Here is a 23,848-nt window from a genome sequence, read left to right on the forward strand (position 1 = left end):
TTAAATTCAGAAAGCAAAAACCTTTCAGAGAATAATATTTCAACTGCCTTGACACCTCTGAGGCTGGATTTATGATAAAGGGTTATGGAATGGGATATTTACCACCTCTGTCCAGCACTGAGCTAGTCATCCTTGGGACAGTATTCTCAGGAATGATGGACCTCCATACAGTCCCTTTGGGAATCATTTGGAATGGCATTTATGATCCAGGTAGTGCTTTTACACAAACAGCAGCACAATCTGTAACACACGAACAACAAAGTCCATAATATCTGACTCTACACCAACAAGGTAGGTGTTTCTAATAAACTGGCCACGTGTTTTTCAGAGCTTTATTTCCATGACAACATTGATTCTTTGAGGGTGTTACTAGTCCTTGTGGGGTTGTAAGATTGGACTGGATACTCTTCTCTATGTTTTCTCTTGCATTTGCAATAGTAAATAGTGAACAGAGTATAGTTTTGAACATAGTCTGTTATTGATTTTTTTTATCCATATGTAATTCACTTTATCTCTGTCCAGCTCTGTTTTACTATCTATAGATCCTCTGTTTCCCCATCTCCCCTAGCCATCTTTCTCCCGCTCTCTCTCTCTCTCCTTCCCCTACTGGCTGCTAATGTAATTAGGAGCTTAAGGGAGTTTAGCAGGTCCTCTCTCACTGGCCAGTGTTCAGATGAGCTGTGGAAAGAGAGAGAGAGAGAGAGAGTGGAGGGGGGGTCTGTTGACCTGTCTGAGATTCATCTAGACTAAAACTCAGATAACTTCTCACTGCGGGAGACCACATGCAGGGGAGCCTCCATCCACTTTGCAAATTAAAGACTAGCAGAGAGAGAGAGAGAGAGAGAGAGAGAGAGAGAGAGCTGTGTGATTTGGCTGTGCTGCTAGTCCCTGCTCATTGGAGCGTTTTTAACCTCCTCCACGCCATGGAGGAAGCATGTTCATGCATGGCGAGTTTCTCCGCATGTGCTTACAGCAAAAAATCAAATATACAATTTCCCTCTTTCCCCAAAGCTGATCAGCCACAACATATTTGGTTTCTGAGGCCGGCTTGTTTAGTTTTACGCTGGAGATAACTAGTAATGGGAGGTTCTAGCTTCCAGGTAAACCCTGTACAACATACACTTTATTGTGGATCTCCGTTTTAGAGATTTGCCATGTTTTGACTGGACTTAAAAATGACAACATCAATAGAAATGGCTCAAAATTGTCTTCAGTTAAATCTTATTACATTAGTTTCCATTGCAAAACATGGGAAGCCATTCGCCAATTCGTTTCACACTGCCGTCAGAACAACGCTGCCACATCGCGAACTCAACACACTTGGAGGAGAACACAAATTGCCCAATATTAGCTAGATACTCTTTTACTACATGGTGGAGCAAGGCAATGTGTGACATAACTTTGATTATTTTCATGTAAGACAGCATGCCATAAAGCTTTAGAAAGATCATAACCAGGTCTTGTTGTGATTCCTTAAGGAATGGATGGAGTTTGAGGCAAGTGAGTGATGTGTTGCATGTGAAACTTGATTAATCCACATTGCATTAACCCTCCTGTTATGTTGCGGGTCAAATTGACCCATTTTAAAGTTTGAAGATCTAGGAAAAATAGTTAAAATTACTTTTTCAGTTTAAAACTTCTTCTGCTTGCCTTAATTAGTGTAATCAACATATAATATGAAAATGGTCATCTCACATATTTGCAACCACCCCCTGCATGTTTATATCACATAGATACTGTTCGGGTCAATTTGACCCCGACAGTCAAACTGGAGGTAAAAGGGTGCCAGAAATGTCAGAGTATTTCTTTGATAGCAACTGTGAGACATTTTTATGTAAAACGAGTGAATTACTTTGTGAACCATTACTTTGAACCATTACCTGTTAGAGGTAAGGAACACCACTGCACTAAATATTGATTGAATAATTCGTAATGGAGTTAATAATGAAATATTCGCACTGCTTGTTAGGATTTTTTTGGTTTCAGACATCTTTTGATTAATTAAACATGCACCGGGTCAAATTGACCCGGGAAAACCATTTCTGACAAATGAACATAACAGGAGGGTTATGCTACAGTTTGCCACCCAAGAGTCATGAGAAATTGCTTAATTAACTCAGTCATTCACAAAATATCAAACCTCTAAATTAAATATATTACATTAATATCATGAAGGCCTTAAGCAATATCCATCTCCACGATAAAGTTTAGAAACCATATCATAAAAAAAATAATTCTCTTTCATCAAACAACAAAAGCAGCTGGATTTTACAAGACGCTGCTTGAACTGAGTTGTCAGATGAGATGAATACAGAACTTTTTTGGCTACAAGTTGTTTTCCTCTGATACACAGCATCATGGCCTTGATGAACTCTGGGATTTCCAACTGAAAATCTCCGTGCCTCTTCCAAGAAGTTAAAACTAGGTTTGATCTTCCAACAAGACAATGATCCAAAATATTACGTTCAAATCCACACAGAAATGCTTCAATGACCAACAAACCAAAGCTCTGACACGGCCATCACAGTTCTGACCTAAATCACATTGAAAACCTCGGGGAGTTTTGTAGATAAATATCAGAGCTCAAAAGAAAGGCCCCTGAGAGACTGGAGAGGTTTGGTAATGAAAGGGGTCTTGGATTTCTTGCAAAAAAATGTTTTTTTATATAAAAGAATATAATTTCATGAAAGGACTTCAACAAAAATAGAGATATTTTTCCCTGACATTTCACCTAATGACTGTATTATTAAGAGCCACTCCCGCTGTCAATAAGGATTGTGTTCTACAGAATGCTCTGTCTTCTTTAGACCTTTAGACATCTGGATTTTCTTGTTTGGGATTTTCTGGATTTTTTTGTGACCGTCCTCCTTCTCTTCTGCATTCACCTGTTCCAAGCCAACGTGACCTTTCCAATAAATCTGAGGCTTCTTGTGTCTTTTATTGTCTTTCTGATAAGACCCTGTCTCTGTTGATAAGAGCGTGCACAGACGTTTAGAGAGTTGGGGGCTCAGTGAATAAAGGGCAAGTTGAAGATGAATTAAACTTAATTTCATTAACAGCATATTTACAGCACACTCTCATAAAGTATCAGTGTAATCATGTTTGCAGTGAAGAGTGCTTTCCAATAAGGCATTTCAGATTATATATATTACTGCCAAAGCAAAAATCTGAAGCCAAAACTCCAGTGTATTAAGCTGTATTGTTATCCACGATGCTGTCAAATGAATTGGAATCTGTGAGTTATAATCCTGTTTAAGAGCTCCACAAAGCCTGGAATAATCTCTGTTCTGTACAATAACAACAGCTTGGTTTTGCAATCTATTGACACCCTTTACTGCCTAGTTGTCTGAAGCAAGCTGTTTTTTGTTTTATTTAAGTACCTAACTGTTGGAGATTCCAATTCTTTAAAGATGCACGCAGATAGGGATTAAAGGTGGTCAGGACCACACCAGAGGAGGGGCTCTCACGAGTGATGACGCTTATGCAAACTGAGCTGGGCCCAAACCTTGGAGTCAGTCTGTAAATGTAACAGTTTGTGGGTGTTGTGAGTTTCTAAAATGGAAGAGCATCCGTCATTAGAGGGCTGACTGTGTATATATTCATTGCTTGTTATACATTTCATACACCAAACATGCCATGGCTGGTTGATGACTTCAGTGATGGGGAAAATAGTGGAAATTCGATTTGTATTTAATCAGATTCAGATTCAGGCTTGAGTTGGAAATGTAGCCAGTGGTTAGAGGTAATTTGTTGTAATAAGTCGAATAAACTTAAGCTAACATTTTATGTTGGCTAGTTTAGTGTGTGTGTGTGTGTGTGTGTGTGTGTGTGTGTGTGTGAGAGAGAGAGAGAGAGAGAGAGAGAGAGAGAGAGAGAGAGAGAGAGAGAGAGAGAGAGAGTAATCATGCATGTATACATGTGGGACAAGTCAATTTTGGCTGGGTGTCCCACAGGAAAAGCAAATATATAGCATGCCTTAAATGATTCAAAAGCATATTCCAACAGCAGCATAGAAAAGACCACCTTAGCATGGCACTTTTACTGCATCATTTACTTCACGTCATGAGATAACACACACACACACACACACATACACATACAGAGAGAGAGAGAGAGAGAGAGAGAGAGAGAGAGAGAGTGTAACGAAATAAAATCTTAAGAAACACTCCAGCAAACGTGTGTGTGTGTGTGTGTTCGTATGTAATATTTGTGTACTTACTCGTCATATACTTGTGTCTATACTTAATATGTTCAGACTTTCTTCTCACTGTTCCCAGTAAAGTCCAGTATAACAACTAATCACACAGCATTTTCTCTTCATTGTGTACTATTAGTCACCTGCGTGGGTTTCCTCTGGGGTCTCCGGGTTCCTCTCACAGCCCCACCCCTCAGGTTAGGTGAATTGGCTACTACTAAAATGTGTCCTGGTGTGTGTGAACGAGTGTTTATGTGATGAATGTCTGTATGTGTTTGCAGTGGCGCAGCAGGTAGTGTCGCAGGTAGGGGTGTTCTCCCTGTGTCTGCGTGGGTTTCCTCCGGGTGACTGTCTGTGAAGAGTGGTGTGTTCTCTCTGTGTCTGCGTGGGTTTCCTCCGGGTGACTGTCTGTGAGGAGTGTGGTGTGTTCTCCCTGTGTCTGCGTGGGTTTCCTCCGGGTGACTGTCTGTGAGGAGTGTGGTGTGTTCTCCCTGTGTCTGCGTGGGTTTCCTCCGGGTGACTGTCTGTGAGGAGTGTGGTGTGTTCTCCCTGTGTCTGCGTGGGTTTCCTCCGGGTGACTGTTTGTGAAGAGTGGTGTGTTCTCCCTTTGTCTGCGTGGGTTTCCTCCGATGACTGTCTGTGAGGAGTGTGGTGTGTTCTCCCTGTGTCTGCGTGGGTTTCCTCCGATGACTGTCTGTGAGGAGTGTGGTGTGTTCTCCCTGTGTCTGCGTGGGTGCTCCGGTTTCCTCCCAAAGTCCAAAAACACACGTTGGTAGGTGGATTGAAGACTCAAAATTGTCCATAGGTGTGAGTGAATGTGTGAGCCCGGTAGGCTTTGGACCCATCGCGACCCTGAACTGGATAAGCGCTTACAGATAATGAATTAATGATTTAAAGTGTGCGTGAATGTGTTTAAGTTGTATACAAATCCTGGAAGTAAAATCCTGCAGATTGTGACTGTATTATGTACATATCCTCTACAGAGAGCACACAGAGAACTCTGCACATAATGCACGATTACTGTGTATCTGCTGAACTACCCCTGCACTGAAAAACTCAAGAAGAAGAAGAGGAAAAAGCAAAAGTTGCAGTAGTGCTAGTTCTACTGGTACATTTATTAATCCCCTAGGAGAAATGTGCCCTCTGTATTAAATCCAGCCACGGTACTGAACACACAAACACACACTAGTGAGCAATTCTTTTAGCCAAACACACTAGGGGCATGAATGCACACACACTGGGCTGCCAACCACTGTGGTGCCTGGGAAGTAGTTTAGGGGTTAGGTGCCTTGCTGAAAGGCACTTCAGCTGTGAATGATTTTTTTTCCTGGTCCTCAGAATTGAAAATATTAGAAAGGATGAGCAGAACGTGGCTGACGTATTCTATATTTAAGTTCCTCTATGGACAGCATTTTACTTTTGCTTTTTGTCTAAGCAAAAGTTGAATGTACACATTCCTATCTATCAATCTATCTATCTATCTATCTATCTATCTATCTATCTATCTATCTATCTATCTATCTACTGAAGTGGTATCCAGTTGATATGATTCATTGTAAAAGGATGTTGTTTATTACTAAGTTTGAAACTTTAAAAGTCTCTGGTTGCTTCTACACTTTTGGCCAATAGTGCGGTTCCATTTGCAGAAGTACTCGTGTATAAATAGAGCGGCTAATGAGATGCAGGTATGGAATAACACATAGGTATGGAATATGCACACACACTGATGCTGTATGCATTTAGAATTGCTCCTGACACTACATTCCAGCGAGTGTTCATTGGAGCGGGCACCTGTAGTGATGGGAGTCAGCCTTCTGACAGCCAGCATATCCATCACACACACCATCCCGTGCCACCGCAAGCAAGCAGAGTGGCTCTGGAGTGGACACTAGCCTGGTCAGAAGAGGCTGTTTATCTGCTGAAATGGGCTTGGGCTTGGAAGGGTCACTTAGCAGTTTGGAGAAAAGTTTACATGAGCTTCACTTCGGCTCGTCCATGAGAGGAGCTGGTGCTTTTAGGATGTTTCACACAAGTAAACAAGCCTGATTTTATACTGTGCCAGTTATCCATATGCATATGTATATTTATATGCATAGTTGTGTGAAAGAGATTGGGTGCCCCAGGGCCAGTAACATATTTTGACTTTTTTAAATGAAAAGAAGTACACAGCGTCTATAGAAAACAAATTCTGCGTATTTTAAGACAATTACTGGTTACTCTTGGAAAAAGTTACAGCAGGGTAGTTCTGTACCTGTGATTAATATGATATACATTAATGAGGATTTATTAACAGTCATGAACAATTCATTCATTCATTATCTGTAACCGCTTATCCAGTTCAGGGTTGCGGTGGGTCCAGAGCCTACATGGAATCATTGGGCGCAAGGCAGGAACACACCCTGGAGGGGGCGCCAGTCCTTCACAGGGCAACACAGACACACACACACATTCACACAACGGACACTTTAGAGTCACCAATCCACCTACCAACTTGTGTTTTTGGACTGTGGGAGGAAACCGGAGCACCCGGAGGAAACCCACGTGGACACGGGGAGAACACACCAACTCCTCACAGACAGTCACCCGGAGGAAACCCACGCAGACACAGGGAGAACACACCACACTCCTCACAGACAGTCACCCGGAGGAAACCCATGCAGACACAGGGAGAACACACCACACTCCTCACAGACAGTCACCCGGAGGAAACCCATGCAGACACAGGGAGAACACACCACACTCCTCACAGACAGTCACCCGGAGGAAACCCACGCAGACACAGGGAGAACACACCACACTCCTCACAGACAGTCACCCGGAGGAAACCCACGCAAACACGGGGAGAACACACCAACTCCTCACAGACAGTCACCTGGAGTGGGAATGGAACCCACAACCTCCAGGCCCCTGGAGCTATGTGACTGCGACACTACCTGCTGTGCACCGTGCCGCCTGGTCATGAAAAGTTAAATAATTATAATAATAATAATAAAAAAGGCACTAATCCAGTTTGCATGACAAGAGCTTCTATCAGTTCTGCCAATCAAACTCATCACTGTGTCTTACATGTTCTGAAAACGTGGCATTAATGAAAAGCAGCAGTGTGAAGTGCCTCTGTGAGACGACAGAGTCGACAGCATGACCTGGCTGAATTTGACCTCACCCCTGCTATTGGGGATGATGACGTATGATCAGAGATATTTAAAGGTTTGTGCATGACAAAGAAATCACTGCTGGTGAAATGTATACCCTTCTATCCCACACATGGCTTGGGGTATGCTGACCTTTAGTCTCATGTGTAGGTGCTACAAAGCAATCCGTTCTGAATACAGCATTTTTTTAAACAGATTATACAAACTGTGTTTGTGCAACTGGATGGAGGTGTTGGTTACTTTATTCTAAAAACATAGGGACACAGTGTATTATAACAGAATCTAATTAAACACTGACTGGGCTGAGGCTAATCACACTAAAGGTAGTGCCGCAGTCACACAGCTCCAGGGGCCTGGAGGTTTTGGGTTCAATTCCCGCTCTGGGTGACTGTCTGTGAGGAGTGTGGTGTGTTCTCCCTGTGTCCGCGTGGGTTTCCTCCGGGTGCTCCGGTTTCCTCCCACAGTCCAAAAACACACGTTGGTAGGTGGATTGGCGACTCAAAAGTGTCCGTGTGAGTGAACGTGTGAGTGTTGCCCTGTGAAGGACTGGCGCCCCCTCCAGGGTGTATTCCCGCCTTGCGCCCAATGATTCCAGGTAGGCTATGGACCCCCCGCGACCCTAAATTGGATAAGCGGTTACAGATAATGAATGGATGTCTGTCTGATTTTTTTTTCAACATCAGGATATTTTTGCCCTGAAAATGTACAAAAACAAACACACACACACACACAAGCAAACCCACATAAGCAGAACTGAACAGGCAGTGAACCAGGAGTAACAAAAACAAAACAAAACAAAAACAAAACCGACAAACAAACATATTCTACCCAGCTTCCCTCCAAACATCAAAAGCAGTTTCATCTCACCGTGTTTATTTCCATTTAATTTCACACCAGAACAATGAATACATTATCCGCACTGAATGGGAGTGTGATGCAACCCCTGATAACGAGAGCTCGTATGGTGCTATTACTGTATACCATTGCATCATGACGTTTCTACCACATGAAGCCATCGGAGCAAGAGTTTCCACACTTTCTGAGTTTCAATCCCCAAGTCTGGTCACAAGTGCTTTGAATCAACCAAGTCTAGCTGTAGACTCTGCTATTACATTCAGCCTCTATTGCTCAGTCCAGCATAGGGCTTTTGGGGGTTTCAAGTGTTTACTAGTCTTTTTCAGGGCAGCAGCAGCAGTGCTTGGTGATGTCTGTACTGAACAGAGGTTGCAGTGAAATATTGGTGCCAGCTTTAAGCTTCCATTTACAACTTACAAACCTCAATAAATGTACCTTAAAGTCATAGTAAGTAAGACATACTGTTACCTACGAAATACATCATAAACCACCATAAATAAGATCTTAAATTATAAGCTGTGTAAAGTATGTACAGGATGCTTTATAATGACAGTGTGTATATAAAAAGTCAGGTAAAACCTTCCCATTTGTCCAGGACTTTATTAAGCATTATTAAATGGCTCATATGAATAGAACACAGCCCAACATCCATGATACTACATTTCTCACATGATACTAGTCACTAATCGTGACTCTGTATTTTAAAAAGAGAATAATACAACAGGTGAGCCCTGCGGTGGACTTGCCAGGAATGACCAGAGTTTGCTCCGACCAAAGATTCAGTGTAAGCTCTGGACCCACCGTGACCCTGATCAGGATGAATCGCTAACAGAATGTCAATAAAGAAAAGTAACTGAAGGTCCTCACAATGCCCAGTAAACAAGGAACGTCCCTGGACGTTCAAAATAAGTCTAAAAGTAGTCTGTCCGTCAAGGACATATTTTAAACGTCAATGGACGTCCAAAATCCATCGTAATAAGTTAGTTAAGTGGTGACCAATCGATAACGTCAGTGGACGTCTAAAATGCGTTTTATACAAGTAATTTATTTCGGGACCAATTAATAACGTCAATGGACGTCCAAAATACGTCTAACAGCTCGTCTTTTCAATGTCTGTGTTTGGACGTCTTTTCAACTTTCATTTTCAACCTTAAGAGAACGTTGATTAGATGGCAGTCATTACGTTATTTCAACGTTGAATCAACGGCTAAATGTTTACTGGGTGTATTCTGTTTATGTTGTTGGCAGACAGCGTTACCAGCAATTTTAACACCGTCATCAGGATTACCCTTCAGAATCATAATTGGAACAGATGCTAATTGACAGAAGGCATTCTGTGGTGATTTCCTGTTGTGTTACCAGGCGATAATAGAAGACCATTATACCCAAGTCATGACATGATTTGGATATGATTACAGCATGCTTCAGAGAGGCTTCATACTGTTTCATATCAAATGTGTTCTGTATTTCTGATTCGCCGTTGGAGTCTCTGCTTGAAGCTATCAAAATACCACAATACTAAATCCATCTCTTGGGGTAATTCAGACTATTATTATGTATGAATAGGCACTGTTATTACTTGGGGGTGATGCAGTTTTATGTGCCCCCCCCCCCCTTGTCAACAGCACTATCTGGGGCTCTGTTGGAGATTCCATCTTTTGTATTTGTCCTACACATGTTGACTGAATGTGATTGCAGAATGCTGGCTGATCAAATAGTCGTTCTTGCTGTAAATTGATACCCCTAGGAACAAATGAATGTGGGAGAGGAAGTGACTAATAGCAGTTACCGACAAAAAAAAAGCTTCATTCACTCATAGAAAAAGAGGGAAACAACTTTGAAAATAATAATAAAAATAATACTAAAAAGTTACATTGAAAATAAGGAAAGCAATAAATACATTGGTTAATCACTGTTCTGCGGTTGTAATTTTTGTTTTTCCCTGAAGTCAATATGGTGAAGTCCTAAACTACACAAGCATTCACTGATGAGATCCCCGTCAAATCCGCCTTTCACCAAAGTACTCTGAAATACAGCTGTATTACACATGATGACATGTTGAAAACGTGAAGTCTGATTTCAGAAATTGTTCTCAACTCTTTGAAAAACTCCCCTTTACCCACGAGTGTCCACTGGTCAGTTTCACACAGAATGTAGAAGAACACACAAATCCACCAGTTACACACAGTAAGAGGCAGATGATATGTATCTTGTGTATCTCCCTCTTTATTGCAGTATAATTCCAAATGTGTGTCACATAAAAACAATGCGATAAGACTGAAGGGAAGCACCTGAATCCAGAAAGTCAGGAAATATTTGTGCCATGTTTCTGCACAATATTATCACCAAGATATTCATAAAAACAATGAATTTCTACTTATCTGGGACAGCTTTATACATTTCTATTAAGCTTTAATGGCACAGAGCCATTAAAACATTAGTGAGGTCAGGTACCGATGTTGGAGGATTAGTTCTGGATCACAAACATCATTCTAAATCATCCTCAAGGTATCGGAGAGTGTGTCATTACTCCAGAGAACACAGTTCCACTGCTCTACAGCCCAGTGTTCAAGGGCTTTATGCTTCCCCAGCCAACACTTGGCATTGGGCTATCTTGGCTTAGACTGAATCTAAAATATGGACCTAATGTTTCTACCTCCGGTTGAGGGAGAAGTTTTAATCCTGGCCTTAAGCGGGATAACCATTAAACAGCTGATTATCAGAGTTCTACGGGCAAGAGCAAAACTGAAAGACTTTAATGCAATATTTTGCTACAATTCATTTGAGTTTAATTCCACACAGAGTGGAACAAACTCTCAGAGGAACCGAGCCCCTACAGGCAAAGCAATATTCCTGTGATTGACACTGTAGAGTGGAGTTCTAATATAAGCCATACAACTTAATAAGGCCCTCAGATCAGACTGTAGGAAGCTCAGTGAAGGAAGCTAATGACCAGTGTTAAAACTCTGTCAGACTCTGTCAGAAAAATGTCAGTTTGTCAGAGAAAAGATCTGGCCGACTCCTGATTGTGCCAGACATATTTAGAAATTTAGATACGCTACGACCGAGGGTTTGTAGACATCTGCTCTTCTGAAATGAAGGGTTATGAATATCCCATTTGACTGCAGCAACATCTATGACTCTTCTCAGAAGGTTTTAGGGTTTGATTTTGTAACATTGGGCTGATTTGATGGCATTCTGCCATGAGAGCATTAGTGAGGTCAGGTACTGATGTGATTACTTCTGCATCGCATACTACACTCCTGCACATTTCAGAAGTATTCAGATTTGGTGTCTCAGAGAATGCATGTTCACTGCTTCACAGCCCAGTTTTGGCAGGTTTTTATACCCCTGGCACTTGGTATGGAGCATGTTGATCTTAGACTTGTGTGCAGCTGCTCCACCACATTTATAGTAATGAGATGGTGGATCTGTTTACCATTTATCAATTCAGTTTTCTGATCATTTGAGTCTCACTCTGATCTAAACCTGTTGTAAACCAAAAATAAACAATGCCTCTGGCACTGAATTCAGCCACGGCACTGCTGAAACTGAGCAGCCATGCAACGCACCCCTGCTGATAACATATCCTTGTTTCCCATTGCAACTGGTGGAAACTCAGTCTGCTTCACTGGAAGGCACCATGGTTCCAAGAACCAAGAATGAAACCAATGAATGAAGCACCAGTTGAAGAACCATGAGACTCTGGACGTCTGTTACTGACTTATTTATTATGAACCTTCAGGAACCATTGGTGGTATTACAGCCTCAATAGGCATCATATATCAACACATCAATTTTCATGTTGCCATAGTATAGAAGAGGCATATTACGCCTAAATATGTCCAGCTGCTTCTGAAACCATTAGAACATATTGTGCTGTTGCTAAGAAACCAAAAAAGCTGATCTGAGATCAGAAGGAAATGCAAATGTAATCAACACAGTTTTTCCTTCAACTTACTTATTTTCCGCTCATACTCAGCCGGGGGTGGTGTGTGTGTGTGTGTTGAGGGGAGTGCTCAGGGTGTGGGGATGATGGGGCCAGATTCTGATGCATTTTTAATGGACGGACGTTTCTCTTTGTTCCATTAATGAAACGAGTCGACATGGAGAAATGTTCACACTTTCCCCTGTTGAGAGTTTAAAGCCTTGGTATCCAGCCAGGTGCAAATCAATCAGTACTATTGACTTACAATCTCTCTCGCTCTCTCTCTCTTTCTTTGTGTGTGTGGGGGGGCCCGTTCATAGTAACAAACCTACACAGAGTTAAAGATCTTCACTGAATATCCTACAGAAAAGACAAAAAGCAAACTGTAAGCTTTCATAACTGTAAATATATCCCCTTAGAGGTGAGCCCATACCAAAAGCATGTACACTCTTCCCCGAGGGAGATGAAGTGAAGTGGCTAAGGCCTATATCCTAGCCTTTATTAAATCCACCGCCATATGGACGTGTTAAATAAACAACTTCACGTATATCCTCATTACTCTCTCCATAATGGCATCTGATACAGCAGTGTTCTGCCTGTTAATGCAGAGCCAACTCCTCTCTAGCCATTATCAAACCCTCATCAATGTGCAGATTAATTCTGCCCTATGAATTAGCCATGTAATTAATGAATGAAGACTAAATGAATGAAATTTGACTAAGATTAATCGACGCCGAAATGCAGGTCGAGTCGAGGAGAACAGATTAGACTCGGGCTGTTCGTTTTCAAAGCTCTGGTGGTGGTAACAGTGATGTTTAAGGCAGAGCCGTCTAGGCCTGGAGACTTTGTCCTTTGCAGCGATCTAACACACCTGAGCCAGGTGATCAGCATTCTTTATCCCCAGAGTGCAACACCTGAGTGAAAGGGTATAGGCTGGCTCAAGGCTAGAACTGGACATGGCTGATTTAATGGACTAGATGATGGAGCTTAGAGTGACAGCTACTTCTGGAGGTAGAGATACTCTTCAACCACGAAGCTGTCGTTGTTGTCTTTTGTGATGTTAGATATGATGTTATTCATGGGTACAGTGTTGCGGCGTTTAAGGGGTAGTAGTTCACCTTGGTGTTAATGCTGGCAGTACTGTTGGAACTGATGTTACTGGTGGCAGCTGTGGTTGTAGATGGTTTTATTGGTGTTGATGTATATGATGTTTGTGGTTACAGTGTTGGAATTTTGTTATAGATATTACTGACCGTGTTGCTGTTGGAGTTCTATGGATGTTCACCAGTGGCGGATGTTGGTCTTTCAAGGAGGGGAAGCTCAATTTCGGCCTACATCATAAAATGTGTCGGTTTTTTATTTGTAAATTCTACCCTCCATTCCTTTACAAAAAATGATCTGTGACCCTGTCGTACCAACAAGGCGTCTTTTCCAGGGACTTGACTAGTGTCCTCTCAATGGCCAGCAGAGCTAGGCTGCTTAAACGGCCTTGGCCCATGTGAAGTGTGTCCACCTGTGAGTGCTTTGTGACGGTGGAGGGGCTCAGCAGCACCCGCTGGACAGAAACTGCGATAGAAGTCAGAAAGAGTGATAGAAGTCAGTCTCCAAACACAAGCAGCTACAAAAAACCCACCAGAAATAGAAGCTTGATTTGTCACTAGTCGTTTTTAACAAAGAAAATGCAGCTAAGATGTTTAAGAAAGTCTGGTTCAATTCCAAAGGATCGCTGATTCGCTCATTTCGCTGTCAATCAAAAAGGGATTCAGCCTCAGACAGATCATCCAATCATCACGCAGAAGCTGAGCGTCCAGGCCAGCCGAGGCCAGCCCACTGCCCCATAGACCCCCAGAGACGCTGAGCGTCCGATGGGCAGGACAAAGCCCAGCATTTATCCAATCACTCGTCTCGTTTCGCTGCACTTCGCTGCTTCGCAATTGAACTCTGTGGACCCTCAGTGTCCAGACTGTTTAAAGCACTGTGAAGCTGCAGGAATTATTGAGAGGAAAGCCACGTCTTTACCAGTGATAAGAAGCTGATTCTGAACACAAGTTGAGCGCGTTGTAGTGCATATTTATTCAATGACATGTACAGACAACAGTATATATTTGATCACTTATTTTTTGACATTTTAGGGGAAGCTGAGCTTCCCTTGCAGCCTTAGAGCAATCGCCTCTGATGTCCACTGTTGATGAAGAGGCGTCGCAGTGCTGGATGTTGTTGTTGTTGCTCTGTTAATCCATCGGACAAACCACACAACTGTCACCTTGGAGCACCTCGGTACTGAGGTCGACCCAGCTTCTAAAGAACTAATTGCATGTCTCAATACATTTGTGAGATTTCATTGGTGTTCTTGAGTTAAAGGATATTTTATACTGCCTTGATATCAGCGAATCTTACAGAAGACAACCTATTGCAGTGTTGCTGCTGTTTGAGTTGTTGTAGCTGTTGTTTAACTGTTAGAATTAGAAACAGAATCACTTCATTGGCCACTGTGATTGCACACAGAGGAAACTGTTCTCCGCATTTAACCCAAATCATGCAGTGAAACACACATTTACACACACAGTGAGCACATGTTCCCAGAGCGGTGGGCAGCCCTAGTTGGAGGTTAACTCAAGCGCACCTCAGTCATGACCTGCCGGCTCTGGGGATCGAACCAGCAACCTTGCGGTTACACGCCCAGTTCCCTAACCACCAGGCTGTTGTTGGTGTGGTTACAAGTGTCACCATTGTTGCTGTTTCTTGTGCTAATGATTTTAGAACTGGTGCTTGGGTTTTTTTTTTTTGTTTACTCTCTGGATCCAATTTTTGCTCATTTGCAGCCCCCCCCCCCAATCCCCCCAACCACCACATGATTCTGAAGGTCCCATCGTGTTGTAGAAACACAGGGAAATGTAATTATAAATCTTGACTCTGCAATTGTCAGAAATCATTAGCTGCAGATGATGCTGATTCCACAAGTCAAGCGAACGGCATTCCCATCAAAGCGTGTTTCACAGATGTCTGCGGTCCCATCCAAAAAGTCAGTGTTTGAAGCCCTTTTCTGAATAACATTATCGTGCCTGGAGGTTTTTTTTCTTGGTTTGTTTTGGGGGATAGAGGGAAAACAAAAGGTGGATGAAGCATGTGTGTCTGCGCTTCAAGCTTGTTGCCAAACGTCTTCATCGCTTCCTGTGTGAAATCGCATTACACAGCCAGTGAATTTTAATTGGTAGCGTTTGATATCGGACAAACACTGTGAGTGAGAGAGAGAAATTAAGATGGAGAAGGAAGTTTGCAGCGTCGATGTGGGGGAGCATCGTGGCGTGTACAATAGTGTGTGGGTGCTTGTGTGTGGCCGAGAGGTCCTGTGCTGGCATAGTGCTGAATGAATGATGAGAGTTTTCCAGTCGCAGGAGAGCAGTTGAAAGGGATCAAGGTGGCAACAGCTGTTCTCTGCTGGGAGATTTGTGTGTTTGAGAGAGTGAGTGTGTGTATACACACGTGTACGAGTGTGTGTCAGCCTTAGCGACGGTGTTTGCCGATGTTTGTTTGGATCATGGCCGCATTAACACATGGCTGACACAGAGGGACTCTAACCCAAGATAAACACACAAACAAACAAAGCAAACAGGAGACAGACAGCAGCGTGTACACACAGGTGTATTTCCTACAGTAAGCCTGCTCTTAGAAGACCATTAGATATCTCTTAAAATATACTCGTGGGCCTCCAGCACTGCTTCAGCGATAATGCAGGTTGTAAACCTGTTTACTGAGTTGACTGAAGTTCTACACAAGGAAAGTGTAGATATGAGTTCTTATCAGTTCACAGAAATAATGAATTCATTCATTCATTGTCTGTAAACGCTTGGCCAATTCAGGGTCGCAGTGGGTCCAGAGCCAACCCGTAATCAATGGGCGCAAGGTGGGAAAACACACTGGAGGGGGCGCCAGTCCTTCACAGGGCTACACGCACTCACACATATACTCACACCTACGGACACTTTTGAGTCACCAATCCACCTACCAACGTGTGTTTTTGGAGCATGGGAGGAAACCGGAGCACCCGGAGGAAGCCCACACAGACACAGGGAGAACACACCACACTCCTCACAGACAGTCACCCGGAGGAAACCCACACAGACACAGGGAGAACACACCACACTCCTCACAGACAGTCACCCGGAGGAAACCCACACAGACACAGGGAGAACACACCACACTCCTCACAGACAGTCACCAGGAGGAAACCCACACAGACACAGGGAGAACACACCACACTCCTCACAGACAGTCACCAGGAGGAAACCCACACAGACACAGGGAGAACACACCACACTCCTCACAGAGAGTCACCCGGAGGAAACCCACGCAGACACAGGGAGAACACACCACACTCCTCACAGACAGCCACCCGGAGGAAACCCACACAGACACAGGGAGAACACACCACACTCCTCACAGACAGTCACCCGGAGGAAACCCACGTAGACACAGAGAGAACACACCACACTCCTCACAGACAGTCACTCGGAGGAAACCCACGCAGACACAGAGAGAACACACCACACTCCTCGCAGACAGTCACCCAGAGGAAACCCACTCAGACACAGGGAGAACACACCACACTCCTCGCAGACAGTCACCCGGAGTAAACCCACGCAGACACAGAGAAAACACATATCAACATGGGAGTGATTTGGTTCCTGTTTATAAACCTACTTTGGAAGCATTTGGTGCGTTTCTACCAAAGAATGTAGCCTAACAAGAGTGAATTCTACATTTGTGGCCATGTCAAGGTAAAGAAAAAGCAGAAAGAACACAGAGCCTCAAATAAAGCATTATCACTCATCATTACCGTGTGTTACATAAATAAATAAAATAAACCAAAATAACTTTCAGCTGAACAGCTTTGAACTGTTCAGAGTAATGTCTCCCAACCATGAGGTAGGTCCAGAGCCCGTGACTTGACGTATCTCCTCCTCTGAGCTGAATGGTCCTTCAGATTTCTACAGAGGCCCTCTCCAAGAACAAAAGCTTTAGAAAGTGTTGTGAATTTGTTTGAGTCCTGCACTGTTTCCAACTCTGTCCTCCTTTGTTTCACAGGGAGAAAGAGAAGAGTGTGACACAGGCAGCACAGACCACCGTCATCCTGCCCCAGAGAACCGACGGACCCCGCTTCACCGGAGGAGGATTCAGCTTAAAGCAGCCCAGCAAAATCGCTGCCTAAACCCCTCACTCTTTCTCCCAGTGTCCTCCACCTTTCTCTCCTCTCGTCTTTCAGCGCTCTGGCTGTTCAAACTGCTCTCACTCTAACATTAAGGTTTCGTGAAATGAAAAAGAGAAGCCATTATATTCATTCATCATTCATAAGTAAAGCAGATCTGTTTACACTGCTGCTAATGGCCTGGGTTTATTTCTATGCTTTCATTAGCCGCCGTGTTCTTAGTGAGAGGCGTAAGAGCTGAAATTAACTTACAGTCTTTCCATCCAGCATTCACTCCCTCTTTTTTTTTGTTTTTGTGTTTTCTCTCTTTGCCTGTCTTTTTCTGGGAGTGTTTTGTGTTTATGTCTCAGTCCTATTCAGTTCATTCCAAAGAGGCCATAACAGTGTAACCATAATAAGTTATAGCGCTGCCTGCGCATTCACATCAGTCTATCAAGATGATACATACACTGCAGGACCACAAACCTGTACCCCGCCTCGTATATAATGCATCTTCTTTCTTGTTTTGTTTATTTATTTCTTTTTAAAAAAAAAGCAATTCACATTTCCTGATGAATGGACATGTAGAAATGATTCATAACGACTAAGAACAGAGCTCCGTCTCCTCTTATAAATGAGAAAAAGAAAATAACACAGGTATTTCTCACGGTCAGCCAAACAAGGCTTAAAGCTTCCGTCTTTGAGAGAGAGACTGTGGGAAAATCAAGCTCCATTCTCAGGTGTTTCTGTGCATCCTTCCATTGTGTGAGAGCAGCTCAACACTGTGGGTCTAAAAGTATGTGGAGCTGTCAAGGTGATGGTACTGAGACACGGACAGATAAGAAGATGATCTGCAAGTGAATGAAGCAGTTGTGGGTCTCAGAACAGTGGACCTGCTGCTCCAGAGCTAAGCACTGGTTCTCACTACATGTGTTTGGGATTATTGGATTCAGGGAAGTGGTAAATGCAAACAACTATTAAAGCTGAACTTCGGAGACGTGGAATAATATCCCTGCAGCTTTCTCTGGAATACTGAAGGCTCCTGGATAGAATGGAATCTTTAATAAATGCAAAAGACTAAAAACAATTTGAGGAAAATAGGAGGTGATGTTTAGATGCCAAAGTTTCTATGTGGTGTTTCTCTGACACCGGGAGAGGGACAACATACATTTAAACTAGAAACCAACCACTCTCTCTCTCTCTCTCTCTCTCTCTCTCTCTCTCTCTCTCTCTCTCTCTCTCTGTCTCTCTCTCGCTCTCCCTCTCTCCCTTTCTTTCTCTTTCTCTCTCTCACTCTCCCCCCTCTCTCTCTCTCTCTCTCTCTCTCTCCATCTCTTTCTCTCTTTATCTCTCTCTCTCTTCTCTCTTTCCTTCTCTTTCTCTCTCTCCCTCTCTTCTCTCTCTCTTTCTCTCTCTCCCTCTCCCTCTCTTTATCTCTCTCACACACCCTCTCTTTCTCTGTTCTCTCTCTCCTTCTCTTTCTCTCTCTTCTCTCTCTCAATCTCCCTCTCTTTCTCTGTTCTCTCTCTCCTTCTCTTTCTCTCTCTCACTCTCCCTCTCTTTCTCTCTCTTCTCTCTCTCCTTCCCTTTCTCTCTTTCTCTCTCCTTCTCTTTCTCTCTCTCTCTCCCTCTCTCTCTCTCTCTCTCTCTCTCTCTCTCTCTCTGTCTGATAGTGTGTAAACTAACAGTAAGGTAAGGTTGTATAATAAGGGAATCAGGGATTAGCTGAGTGTGCTGATTGTGGAGGTTCACTCTCCTGGTCCCTCCCTCTCTCTTCCTCTCACTCTCTCTCTCTCTCTCTCTCTCTCTCTCACACACACACACACACACACTCAAACCTCTTCCCCATCATCAGGAATAAATTGCATTTCTTCACATTTTCTCCCATCATGATAAATGTTAGTCCTACCCCCTAAGGCTTACTGTACACACAGAGAGAGAGAGAGAGAGAGAGAGAGAGAACAGACAGAGAAAAAGAGGTGAAAGAGCACAGAGGAGAGCAAACAAGAGTGATGACGGGGAAAGCCAGGCAGAGAGAGAGAGTAGGGAAAAGAAGGAGAGAGAAAGAGAGAGGGAGAGAAAAGGAGAGTCAAAGGAGGGGTGAGAAAGAGACAGACAGACAGACTCTCATTTATCATCAGATGATAAGATGAGGAAATGAGTCATCTTCATAAGAGCCTCTGCACATTTTTTTTAAATGACCATCTTTTCTGACGAAGTGCCTCAGTTTACGCAGAGCTTAGAAACGAAGAACTGCTTTTTCATTTTGTCTTTCTTTATTCTTCCCCCTTTTCCGCTGTAGCTTCAATAAGCGCTGGAAGAGGATCTTGAAGGGATGATCTGAACAGATTATAATTCTGACCTTCACTGTGGCTGTGAATGAGCCAGACATGTTTCAGCCTCTCTTCACTTTAAACATGACACTCTTCCTTTTATCCCCCTTATTGACACTAGTCTGCTTTTATTTTTTTTTGTTTGTAAAACATAACATCACTATATCACAGCAAGTATGTCACTGTTGGACAGAACTATCTGTATCTCATTCATTCATTCATTCATTGCCTGTAACCCTGGAAACCTGTAGTCCTACACAGGGCAACATACACACTCACACATTCACTCACACACTCACACCTACGGACACGTTTGAGTCTCCAATCCACCTACCAACGTGTGTTTTTGGACCGTAGGAGGAAAACCGGAGGAAACCCACACAGACACAGGGAGAACACACCACACTCCTCACAGACAGTCACCCGGAGGAAACCCACGCAGACACAGGGAGAACACACCACACTCCTCACAGACAGTCACCTGGAGGAAACCCATGCAGACACAGGGAGAACACACCACACTCCTCACAGACAGTCACCCGGAGGAAACCCACGCAGACACAGGGAGAACACACCACACTCCTCACAGACAGTCACCTGGAGGAAACCCATGCAGACACAGGGAGAACACACCACACTCCTCACAGACAGTCACCCGGAGGAAACCCACACAGACACAGGGAGAACACACCACACTCCTCACAGACAGTCACCAGGAGAAAACCCATGGTGACACAGAGAGAACACACCACACTCCTCACAGACAGTCACCCGGAGGAAACCCACGCAGACACAGGGAGAACACACCACACTCCTCACAGACGGTCACCCGGAGGAAACCCACGCAGACACAGGGAGAACACACCACACTCCTCACAGACAGTCACCAGGAGAAAACCCATGCAGACACAGGGAGAACACACCACACTCCTCACAGACAGTCACCCGGAGGAAACCCACGCAGACACAGGGAGAACACACCACACTCCTCAACGCCCGGTCACCCGGAGGAAACCCACTCAGACACAGGGAGAACACACCACACTCCTCACAGACAGTCACCCAGAGGAAATCCACGCAGACACAGAGAGAACACACCACACTCCTCACAGACAGTCACCCGGAGGAAATCCACGCAGACACAGAGAGAACACACCACACTCCTCACAGACAGTCACCTGGAGGAAATCCACACAGACACAGGGAGAACACACCACACTCCTCACAGACAGTCACCCGGAGGAAATCCACGCAGACACAGAGAGAACACACCACACTCCTCACAGACAGTCACCCGGAGGAAATCCACGCAGACACAGAGAGAACACACCACACTCCTCACAGACAGTCACCCGGAGGAAACCACGCAGACACAGGGAGAACACACCACACTCCTCACAGACAGTAAGACAGCTGTATCCGTATCTCCACGTTAAAAATAAATAAATAAATAAAAACTAAATAAATAAATAAAAAAAAATAATAATAAATGAACATCTATATTTTAGGCCATTTTCCAGTGTTCACATCCAACAGAAAAAAAATAGACACTAACAGTACACAGCAAATTCACCGGTGTTAAGTTAACACTGAATTTCACACTCTCAGTGTTAACACTAACAGTGTTGGAGAATGTGTTGTGTATGGAGGTACCAGGTTTTGTTTCAGCAGCGATGATATATTTAAGAACACTGGTCTCCTCAGATGATGTCATAACTCAGTGATACCTACTGTGTGGGGGTCCTGAAAGGGCACAGGGAATGTATGCAGAGGAACAGATAGACTGCAGTCCAGTTGTAAAACCACAAATCACACCTGAATGGACAGTGAGAAACGAGGTCGTTTTAATGTTTTGGCTGATCAGTGTCTGTTAACTCTTTAGAGCCTGGATTACAGCCTCAGTCCTTAAATGTGTAAAGATCTATAATATAAATGTGAACATTATTGGTGTTTAAATTGTTATGAGGAATGGTCTCACCGACACTAATGTGGTGATGTATGGATTCAGGAGATTGTCTGGGATTCATTTCAGTATAAAATCTCTCTGCTAAGGGTCTTGAACACCATTCCCCCGTCTCTCTCTCTCTCTCTATCTCTCTCTTATTCCCTCTCTCTCTCTCTCTGCGCGTGCGCGCGGTTTGACTGCGGTGGCGCGTGGAGGTTTCTGGCGTTTCTGCCAACATTTCTGTTTTTCTTGATACTCTCTTTATGAGAGCTTAGTGAGGTGTTTGGTACCGAACTGTTTTTGGCCGGTGGTGAGGAGTTTGTGGCTGGCGTCATGGCCTCTGAGGCCGGTGTGGAGACGCCGTCTCCCCGCCATGGCGTCAGGTGTGTCCCGGAGAGTGAGGCGACGATGGCGGAGGTTGTGGTCGGGGAGCAGGTTGGATATGAGAACATTGAATCGGCTTCTCGGATGAACAAAGCGGTGGTGGTGTTTTTGTTGAAAGAGAGCTGTGTGAGTAGTCTGATTAAGTCGGGGATCAGGGTCGTTCATTACAAACGAGGCGTTACTGAGAGAACTGGCTCGGTTCGGCAAACTCGCCGGTGCCATGAGAAAGATTCCGCTCAGTTTTAAAAATCCGCTGATTAAACATGTAATGTCTTTTAGGAGGCAGGTTTTCATGGTTTTAAACAACCGAGATCAGACTTTAAACGTGAGTTTTAGAGTTAAATACGAGGAAGGATCGTACATAGTGTTCGCGAGTACAGAGAGACTCCGCTGTTTTGAGTGTGGAGACATTGGCCATTAACAGTTCGACTGCCCGCACAGAAAAGAGCAGCAGGAGGGTGATAATAAACAGAGCGATTTAATGGAAGGGCAGCAGGTAGGGGACAGAGGTGGGGAGGTGGTTGAGGAGGTAGCTGAGGTGGCAGTTGAGGAGGTTGAGGAGGTAGCTGAGGTGGTAGTTGAGGAGGTAGCTGAGGTCTCGGGGCCTGAGGTCTTGGGGCCTGAGAGCAGGCCTGAACCCGTCAGCTCTGCAGGTGGGGAGGGGGTAGATGGGGATGGGACTGAGGCCTCCATGAATGTACCTCAACTGTAGTGAGGATAATGTCAATATTAGCACTGCATCTGTAAACACACCCAGTGACCCCACTGACTCGGTCGGGCCTAGTGTTAACACCCACAGAAAGGCCCGGTGTAAAACTGATAAACCCGTGAAGGAAGATGGACAGTTAGTTATGAAGAAGGATGACGTTATCGTGGGCCGTGTGCGTGATGAGTGTCTCGGCGATTCGGTGGACGCTGTGCTGGACTCTGAGGAGGACAGCGTGGTGTCAGACTGTTCAGGGATGTCTGAGTTACCTGTCAGTATGTCCTGTAGGCCGGGCTCTTCGACCCAGGCCGGTCCGTCTGAGGCCTCATCTGAAATAACTGAGCCCCCAGCGGATGTGTATTCTCTCACGAGGATTAACCGGTTTTTGAATGTCACTAAAGGTAAAAGGAATGTGAACTTAAAACACTACTTCTCAGACACTGAAAAGTTTATAAGGTCTACATGTCATTGTCCCCTAAGAGGCGTTTCAGACTCAGGAAGTGGCTGACGACCGCACGGAAAAGTCTGACTATTCCTGGTGAGTAGGTCTCTATGGCACATCTGTGTCTCTGAGGCCTACTGCTTTGAGTGCTTGTAAACACTGAGGAGAACATTGACAACGACTGGATTGCTGGATATGGCGAGTATGTACAGTGCACGTAGCACGGATTTTACAGACTGTTCGTGTGGTTGGTGCACTGCTGGACTCGGGAGGTAGGTGCTGTTTGGATTATCAGTCCCTGAGGAAACGGAAGCCTCATGGTGGAGCACCAGACATGGGCTACAGCCGCCAGGGTGAGTACTGTCCGGGAAGTGGAGACGGGCCGGCGCTGTTGTTCTCAGCCGGAGCCTGTCCATTGCCTCCTTATTGACTGCTCGCGGCTCACATTTGACTGTCCCCTTTGGATTTTTAACATGAACTATGACAGACTTGTCTGAGGAATCTCCACTGGACTCACATTTCTTGGTGAAACAGAGTGGGGATTCAGGCCTTTTGAGCTGGATGAGAGACTGGAGTGTTCTGAATCTGAAGGACAATATATATTTGTCTCAGTTTGGTTTGAATATGTGGTGTGCTGATTGGACACTGTGATGGTTGGGTGGGTGTGGGTGTGTGTGTGTTTAATGTTTATTATGTGGACTGAGGGTTTGTTTACATTGATAT

At 44.2% G+C, this 23,848-nt stretch overlaps 1 protein-coding gene across 1 annotated transcript in view; it reads left to right on the forward strand.

Annotated features, from left to right (window-relative positions):
* cfap58 (cilia and flagella associated protein 58) overlaps positions 1-17,485 on the forward strand; it is a 170,872-nt gene extending 153,387 nt beyond the window's left edge. Inside the window, exon 18 of the mRNA XM_066660964.1 lies at positions 17,216-17,485. Coding sequence (XP_066517061.1) covers positions 17,216-17,339 — 124 coding nt within the window. The 3' untranslated portion in view covers positions 17,340-17,485. The remainder of the gene's footprint in view (positions 1-17,215) is intronic.
* Positions 17,486-23,848: the final 6,363 nt, after the last annotated feature.

Source organism: Hoplias malabaricus, chromosome 2 (genome assembly GCF_029633855.1).
Source record: "Hoplias malabaricus isolate fHopMal1 chromosome 2, fHopMal1.hap1, whole genome shotgun sequence".
In the NCBI taxonomy this organism is placed as follows: domain Eukaryota; kingdom Metazoa; phylum Chordata; class Actinopteri; order Characiformes; family Erythrinidae; genus Hoplias; species Hoplias malabaricus.